Below are 9,253 nucleotides of genomic sequence, written 5' to 3' on the forward strand. Positions count from 1 at the left end.
AATATTACATATACTTAAAATGTTGTCATTTAACTTATTAAGATAAACTTATTTTCATTCAAAATATTGTCGTATTTTCACTTTTTAAATGGCACATTTTTTAGATCGCGGAAGGATTCTTCTTGAATGCATGTGTACGCTATCGGATAGATAAGTTTTTTTATTCCCAGTTTTTATCTATCTAATTAATTTACATGGACTGAAATTCATTTTATCAGTTAACACTATGTGTAAACCATTTTCAGGTACGCTCTCTTCGATGGTGTATTTAGATTTTTAATTAGATGGAAAATTAAAAGAATATATTTTTAGCCCTATCATGGCGACGTCATTGACAGGCCGTTATTTTGGATAAAATAATCATTCATTAATGATTTTGGAAAAATAATCATTCATTACATACTCGTGTGGGAATAGTGAAATTCCACCTCGGGGCCAAGATTCACGGTCTAGGACTCGGCAAAGCCTCGTCCTAGACCGTGAATCTTGTCCCCTTGGTGGAATTTCACTATCCCACACTCGTAGTAATGAATGATTCTATTATTATCTTTCTTAATATCTTTGCTAAAAATGCGTTAGTTAGGAGTTAATTTGAAAATTTATCCAAATAAGGGTTTCACCACTATAATTCAGATGATATAATCTCCATCTATCCTTCTTAATCTTTTACTAAACAAACACTACATATGAGAAAGTTTGAAAAATTCTTCAAATTAATTTGGGTTTCAGCACCATCTTATAAATGACATAATTTCCATCTAAAGTCCAATCATATATAAATTTGTTATATCCTTATAAATATTTTCCTAAACTAACACTACAAGCTAGATTTCCAAAAAATGGAAGGGAGGGGGGGGGGTGATTCTGACATGCTCTTCCTCTACCTATAACAACTCGTCTTTACCGGCGATTAGAATATACATGTAGTCACAACAATGGCCTTTTAGTGGAACTTGGAATTGACTCTACTAAAGGTAATCCAACATATTCATTGTGCCTTTTTTAAGGATAAAATTCTTAAAAACCATATCTCAGTTTTGAATATTTTTATTATTCCCAACAAACAAATTCAAACAAATTACCATACCTTTATTGGATTCCAAAACTCCATAAAAAAATTCCCAACAGTTGCATCCAAAATTTTCAATTATAAACAAACTTTACAGTGCCTAGATATTGACCATCTAAAATAAAATTCTCCTATGTGTTCTTGTTTTTTCTCTTTCAACGTTAGTCCAGCTGGACACATCATTACTTATGATGTAAGTATAGTTCAAAATTACGACCTAAAAGTTATCATTTTAAAAAGTCCCAAATTCAGGGAGCCTTGATCTTTCAAATGGTGATAGAAATTCATTTCTATCATGAATTCTGTGGAGAAGTACGCTTGCCGATGGGCTTAATATGAAAGGGAAGACCTTGATACTCTGTAAGAATGGAGTTAATGTTTTAGATATACGTATAAAATAAAGAATCGCATTAGAAAATTAAAGGGCAAAACTATCTATCCTTGCGTCTTCAGTAGATCGGAAGTGATAAAAAAGTTAAGAAAGACTACATAAACAAGTTGTATTTGTGAAACACCGATGCCCCCGTATGGCAGGTTATAGCGAAGGTTAAACTTTCTCAAATGCAAATCAAATACGCTGGTACCCAAATAAGGTCTTGTACCGAGGAATATACCTGTGGAATATGACAGGCCTAGCAGCAACCATTGAAAAGATATGGAAAAGGTAAAAGTTTTCAAAAGTAAGTCAAACATCAAGGTCAAGGTCAAATGGTCAAAATAAATGGTACTCAAGGAAATGCCTTCTCATAAGAAATACACATGTGAAATATGAAAGCCCTAGCACCACCCGTTCAAAAAATATGGCCAAGGTTAAAGTTTATCGAAAGTAGATCAAACTTCAAGGTCACGGTCAAAGGGTCAAAGATCTTAGTATCCAAAGTAAGGTCTTGCCACAAGGATTAAATATGTGAAGGATGAAAGCCCTAGCCCCAACCGTTCAAAAGTAATGGCCAAGGTTAAAGTTTTCCAAAAGTAGGTCAAACGTCAAGGTCAATGGACTATAATTATTGGTATCCAAAAGGAGGTTTTGTCAGAAGGATTACACATGTGAAGAATGAACGCCCTAACACCAATTGTTCAAAAGTTATGGTCAAGGTTAAAGTTTTCCAAAAGTAAGTCAAACTCCATGTCAAGTTCAAAGGGTCAAAGTTGTTGGTATCCAAAGGAAGGTCTTGTCACAAGAATTAGATATTTGAAGTATGAACGCCCTAGCACCAAGTGTTCAAAAGATATGGCCAATTTTAAGGTTAAAGTTTTTCAAAAGTACGTAAAACTCGTAGTTCAAGGTCAAAGGGTCAAAGTTGTTGGTATCCTAAGGAAGGAATTTTCACAAGGATTACACATGTGATGTATGAAAGCCCTAGCTCCAACCTTTTTAAACTTATGGCCAAGGTGAAAGTTGGGTAAAATTTTGTAAAAGTGGGTCCAAGGTCAAGGTAAAAAGGTCAAATATCATGGTACCCAAAAGAAAGGTTTTGTCACAAGGAATACACATGTGAAATATGAAAGTCAAAGCTTCAACCAATCAAAAGTTATGAGACAGACAGACGGACGGACAGGGCAAAAACTATAAACCCCCCAAATCTTCGATACGGGGGCATAAAAAACATGTTTTGGTTCCAGGTGATAAAACTTGTGACAATATAATCTCATTATTTCAACTGCATTTTAGAGAAAACTCGGTATAATTTTACACTTGTAGTCCATCCTATACTCAGAGTTTCCTTTCAAAAGATGGAATTCTTTAAAAGCATCTTTCAGTTTAAAAAAAAACTTTTAATGTTCTGGTGAAAGGAATTGGGTTTGATCTACTGCATCTATACTGGATTCCAAAACTTCATAAACATCCTTACAGACAATGATACATTGCAGATTTCAGTGAATGTTCAATTAAACCCCTGTCCTTACTCCTTACCAATATATTAATTGCTGTGAAGGAGAAACTTCAGACGTGTCTAACTACATATTCAAGAATTGGTGTAACATATGACTTTCTACGCTTTATACAACCATTCCGAGATAAATTAAAGAGCGAACTTTTTGACATCACAAAGACAACCCCTTTTTCACTGAAAATGGAAATGGCAATTTTTCATATCTTACGATTGGTCAACTGCAAAATTACTTTGTGAAAAATCATTCTGATTCTACAAGCAAGTACTCTAAAGTTGATATTAAAAGATGCCGGGCTTCACTATTGACAATGAGGTCTCCCAACAATCTATTGTAATTCCATGGGCACAAATTATGCTCTGAGTACAATCAAGTTTAAAACCGAGGCAATGTACTGACAAATAAAGTGATGCTTGAGGTTCTGATTGACAATATCTATGTAGTTTACGGAGATCAGGTCTTCCAACAATCTGTTGGAAATCCCAAGGATGCCAATTGCGCCCTCTTATTAGCGGACCTATTTTTGTATTCATATGAAGCAGAATTTATTCAAAAACTTCTACATGAGAAGACGAAAACACTTGCTATAGCCTTCAACTCGACACTTCGATATATCGACGACGTATTATCAATTAACAATAGTTACTTCTATTCATATGTCGACTCGAAATATCCCAGTGAGCTTGAAATGAAAGATACCACCGATTCTGATACATCTGTTGCATATTTAGATATTTTACTAGAAAAAGACGTTAATGGTAACCTTACAACAAAGCTTCATGATAAACGCGATGACTTCAACTTTTCAATCGTCAGCTTCCCTTACTTATGTAGCAATATATCCTTAACCCCTCATATGGGGTTTATGTCTCTCAGTTGATTTGATACGCAAGGGCATGCTCTACGTATGAACAATTTCTAAAACGAGGCAAGCTATTGACAAACAAGTTGATGAAACAAGGATATCAACATTCTCGTTTGAAGTCATCTTTTTGCAAGTTTTACGGTCGATACAATGACCTTGTCAGTACATACAACCTATCATTGAGTCAAATGCTGACTGACTTTTTTCATAATAATTGTTAGGCCATTATTTATACACTGAACTGTCTACGGATTTTTTCCGTTTTTTCGCGATCATGACAAGGAGCACACGGCGGGTGTGACCGGTTGGCAAGGGATGCTCACTCTTCCATGGCACCTGATCCCACCTCTAAATTTTGAGGTCCGTGTTTGCTCTGCTCCAAATTTGTATCGTTTCATTGGACTTTCGAGATTGAATATTGTTCGTTATCTTCATATTTCATCAATAATTTGATATCATTAAAAAAAATATTAAATGTACCTCATCAATATTTGTGATATCCTACAATTTTTCCACACATATTTAAAATAATTCAGTCTTTACAGCTAGAATTAGACATTTTTATTGTCTGTGACTTTATAGACTACGTGATTCCGTCAATGATTCGCTAATCGTGTTTTTCTTAAATTCTTTACATTATTAATAAGGTGGAAGTAATAAAAGGCTGTCTACGATGATGTCAAGATGCAGGTACACAATAGTTATTAACAAACACAATCTGTGGCTTCCAGTGGAATTTCATTTTAATTTCTGTCTCTCTTCAATTTCTATGGTTCTTTCGTCTTCTTCATCAGATTTGTTATTTTCTAATTCTTCATTTCCATTCCTTATCATTGTGTCCTCTATTTCAATACTTCTTCTCTGCTCTTCACTGCTCTGAAGAACACCAGATTTTCTCATTGTCAAAATCATAAAAACTTCAAACACGCCAGCCATCATATATAGAATCCCTGTGAAAGTAAAGCAAAGAATTTGTTCACGTCGATTATTTTTATGTTGATATATTCTTTATATAACTTTGGCATACCGCAACCATTTCTTACATTAACAAACATTACAAATGACAATTCTATCAAACTCACGAGACAATCATTTGAATTCTTTTTAATAAATAAAGCAGGAAAAATAGTTAAATGAAAAATTTTAAAATGTTGGGGAGGACAAGGCACATACACATATACACACTTTTTTGCATCAACATGTTTCGTATGCTACTCATAATCACTCTAGAATCGCGTGGTAAGGAGTTGATCCTTACGTCGCTGGTTCAAATCCACTGAGTGACGCGGAGACAGGTCCTTCGGATGAGATTGTATAAACCTAGTCCCGTGTCGCAGTAGGTGCTGGCACGTAAAAAAGATCCCTCTCTGTTCAAAGGCCGTAATTGCAGAATACAGGTCTGGATTTGCAGCCTTCCATCGACAAGTGGTGGCGTCTCAATATGAGTGAAAAATTTCTCGAAGGGACATTAAACAGACAAACAAAACATGCTCATAATCTAGTTTAATAGCCACTCTTTTGTCTCAAAAACTTTTTTCTTCTACATTAAAAACCCTTTGCGTTTTAAAAGTATACATTTAATCAGACAAACAAATATGAAATTATTATAAATGTGAAGTCTTCCGCATGATATCGTTGACACTTCATCAGAGAAAATAATGACAAAACAGAGAACTTACCAGAGATCACAAACACAAGAGAATATCCCCCACTTACTTCTTTTATATTATCTGTAAGAATGATAATAAATTAAAACAATTCATGTACATTTTTCATATTATGTCACAGAAAACTCAAAATTATTACGTACTTCCGATTACTGGTCCAGATAAAAAACCTATTCCACTTGTCAGCATTTCAATACCAAATGCTGTTGATGTTTGTTTAATACCAATAAGTTCAATTGTTATAGTCGTTAAGAGCGACCAGACTCCACTAGAATACAGTCCGAGTACTATTGAATAAAACACCTTCCCTGCGAAAGAAGTCCCAACCATAGGCAGTAATGCTGTACACATAGACAATATGACAAATGATCCCATATACAATATTTTTCCGTCTACTTGATCATCAGATGCTGCTAAACCAGTGATTACCCTTGAGAAATAGTTGAATACTCCATATATAGACATTAATGAGGCAGCTTGCAACTCTGAAGAACCCGTACTTTTATAGTAATCTGGCAGAAAAAGTACAGACGTATTCAAACTTGTACTCCAACATAAAATACTAATACATAGAAGACAGAAAGCACCATTGGAGGAAAGTTTTCTAAGGTCATATACTACTAATTTCAACCTCGTTGAGAATTTTTGAGGACTTTTTCTTTCTCGTTCTATTTCATGAATTCCTATGCACATAGTAAAAACACATGTCTGGAGACTGATTGCTGAGAGAAGGAGAAAGGTTCCGTCAATTCCGTGTGCCCTCAGGAGGAACTCGGTAAACATGGGGAACACTGTTACACCCAAGCCTGTCCCTGACACCACCACCCCAGTAGCTACACTGACGTTTTTGTGGAAGTAGTAGCCTGCGACTAAGACACTGGCGGAATACATCATTGACTGACCGATTCCTGAAAGACAAGACATAGCTTTGTAAAGGTTAGAACATCTCTCCTTGTGATTTAAAGTGTATGTAGTTCATGAAATGGATAGAAATTGTCTCTTCAAAGCAACCATACTGTACATTGTGCCTACAAAAATATTTTATTTTGATTAATATTTTCTTTTTTATGTTCAACAAACCTGAAATAATCCCATAACAGAATACAACAAGTTCTATGTTTGATGAAAAACTTGACACCAGGAAGCCAGCAAAGTTTAGGAATGCCCCAATGAACAAAGCAGACCTACAGGATAGTGTATTGATCACAGTGGTGGATATAGGACCTGAAATATGTCAGACAGATCATGAACATTTTGATATATACTTATCCGAGCTGGAATTAGAAGGAAATATAAAAGTAGTCCATATATTTTGTAAATCATAGGCATTCAAACTTGAATTTGTCTCACGACTTTCTAACTTTAAAGATTCATTGTAATGAATTTTAATGATTTTTTTTAGGTATACTTGATTTATTAAGTAGGTTTACAATTATGGTTTGTCAAGTGGATGTAAGGTCAGTTAGATTTCTCACCAGCTAAACAGAAAACACTCGTGAACAGAGCACCTGCCAGGGCAACTTTGGAAGCAGATTCTGGGAATTTTTCCAGCAGTCCAAAATGGATAATTCCCGCTGAATACCCCAAACTACTTCCAAGAAAGTTATTTATGAAGGCTGCTAGAAGCACAATCGGTTTTTTCATTGTATGAATTTTGGGAAATTCGCATATTTGACCTTCATGCCTTGAAAATCGATCAACTTGATGTAACAATTATACAGTAATCTTTAGTTTGCATTAATCATTGTCATAACTAGTGGCATCATGGGGTAAGTCAAAATGTTCGAAGTAAACAGCATTTGACTTATATATATAGTTTTCATTTAAGTTTGCGTCTTGGCTTTCGTCCTCTTCAGTCCTATTTACTTTCACCTGAAATGTTATAAAAACATTTTGTTATTAATGTGTTGTTCCGCTTGGATTGAGGCGATATAAATAGTTTTATCCAGTGAACATTTTGATGCAAGTTTAAAGCTGAACGGCTTTACTGGGCTAGAGTGCTCATACTAAATGACCTGATCAGATCAACAAAACCTAACAAGTTACGTAGACATGCTATACCCTTACCTCTCTTCAATTGTTGTTTTCTGAACTCTTCTATATTTTGTAAACTTACTGCAGATAATTTTAATGTCACTTTGCTATATACACAAGATATCTTTCTGGACACATACACAAACAGAAAGTAGTGTATACAGCAGTAAAAACATCGAGAAGTTCCGAAAGGCTTCTTACTAAGTTAATTAAGCATTACAAAATATGTAACAACACAAAAAAATTGCCGGGATGTCAAGGACCTTTGCTAAATAGCATATGGAATCATATCAATTAGAATTTGTCTTTTTCTACGAGTAAAATTACTACAGAGTTATTTTATACGTAATATGTCTAATATTACCTATAAGATTTATAATAATAATAAAAATTACCTATAATATTGCCTATAAGAAAAGGGTTTTTTATTCATCCACAGAAAATCTTGGACTTTATTTTTACAGAAACTCGGGGGAACATTTTTAATGAAAGGGAAATGTGCAATCTTACCTGTGAAATTTACGACATAAAATGTACAGATATCAAATATTATTCTGTAAACATCCATTGAAAATGAAGGGTGTTTATAAAATGATACTCGATACCCAAGAACAATACGGTGTTATTGTATATCCATGGAATATTGGATATGGCAGGACTTATATAATGTAAATTCAGAAGATGCCTGCATTTACGTTGTTACCACTGTTGATCAAAATATCTAATTGCAATCATATTATGTGACCACTTAGTTAAAGTGGTTCCGATTTTGTAAACACGATGTATATAATATCCTGTTACTGTTAAATGCTCACTACAGATGTAATGTGAAAGTGAGTGAAACAATTTCCACAAAAATTTAATTTATCAGAGAATGGAAGTTGAGAAAGAATGTAGCGTATGTTGTTTAGATTAATTAGGTTTATAAAGAAATGCCAGTAATAAAATTATATGCATTGCTTATAGTAATCAATAAATATATTCATTTTTCAGTTGTACATACATGTAGTATGTTAGTTAATCCGATCAGTATTACTTCAAACAGAACTTTTATATTTGACATCATGTTCGAGTAAATTGGCATACTTCTATCCAATATGTACACAATCGCAATATAGCTTAAGTCACCATACAATATAGCTATGCTGACATTCAAGAATTAGATAATCAAATTAAGAATTAGAAAAAATTATCAAAAAATAGCCAATATGAGTATCGAACTTTAAAGAGGCAACTTAATACTAATTCATGTCAACATGTAAGTTACTTATGTTGACATATAACTTTTATTGATAAACAAACATATTATGTTAACTATTCATATCTTTTCATTACAAACTTTACACTTTCTTGCAAGCTGACTTCATAGGTTACACCTCGACATGAACAAGTTACATGTCCAGATAAAATAGTTGTATGCATATGTCTAAATAAATAAGTTGCCTGTCAATATTAGTTACCTGTCAACATAAGAAGGTTGCATGTCTACCTAAATAAGCTGTATGTCGGAATGAATAAGCTTCAGTTGCATTTGGGAAGTGTCATATCAGCAATATTTGATACTTAATGAAAATTCTCTAAATTCTTATTCGATCATATTTTTCTTGCATTTCAAGAAAGTTATTTGGATATTGGCAAAATTATTCTGCATCTTGACATAGAAATTTAGAAACTTGTATATATGCAGAAAAATGCCACTATAGTACAGGATGTTTTCAATTCAAG

The 9,253-nt window shown here is 33.8% G+C and overlaps 1 protein-coding gene across 1 annotated transcript; it reads right to left on the reverse strand.

Moving 5' to 3' along the window:
- Positions 1-4,373: 4,373 nt before the first annotated feature.
- LOC133187124 (monocarboxylate transporter 2-like) lies at positions 4,374-7,644 on the reverse strand. The gene is made up of 6 exons (XM_061322480.1): positions 7,562-7,644; positions 6,970-7,366; positions 6,575-6,718; positions 5,638-6,402; positions 5,507-5,557; positions 4,374-4,777 (listed from the first exon to the last, which is right to left on the reverse strand). The coding sequence occupies exons 2-6, from the start codon at positions 7,136-7,138 to the stop codon at positions 4,566-4,568; spliced, it is 1,341 nt and encodes a 446-aa protein (XP_061178464.1). The 5' UTR covers positions 7,139-7,366; positions 7,562-7,644; the 3' UTR covers positions 4,374-4,565.
- Between the last annotated feature and the right edge of the window lie 1,609 nt (positions 7,645-9,253).

The sequence above is a fragment of the Saccostrea echinata genome, unplaced genomic scaffold (genome assembly GCF_033153115.1).
Source record: "Saccostrea echinata isolate AGI-Se365-2 ecotype Australia unplaced genomic scaffold, CSIRO_AGI_Sech_v1 ptg000014l, whole genome shotgun sequence".
Classification (NCBI taxonomy): domain Eukaryota; kingdom Metazoa; phylum Mollusca; class Bivalvia; order Ostreida; family Ostreidae; genus Saccostrea; species Saccostrea echinata.

Coding starts and splice junctions, on each gene's coding strand:
- LOC133187124 (XM_061322480.1), bottom strand. CDS start 7,138: ATGAAAAAACCGATTGTGCTTCTAGCAGCCTTCATAAATAACTTTCTT. Junction 6,403..6,574: donor CTGTTATGGGATTATTTCAG/GTTTGTTGAACA, acceptor CTTGTCTTTCAG/GAATCGGTCAGTCAATGATG. Junction 5,558..5,637: donor ATCTGGACCAGTAATCGGAA/GTACGTAATAAT, acceptor TCATTCTTACAG/ATAATATAAAAGAAGTAAGT.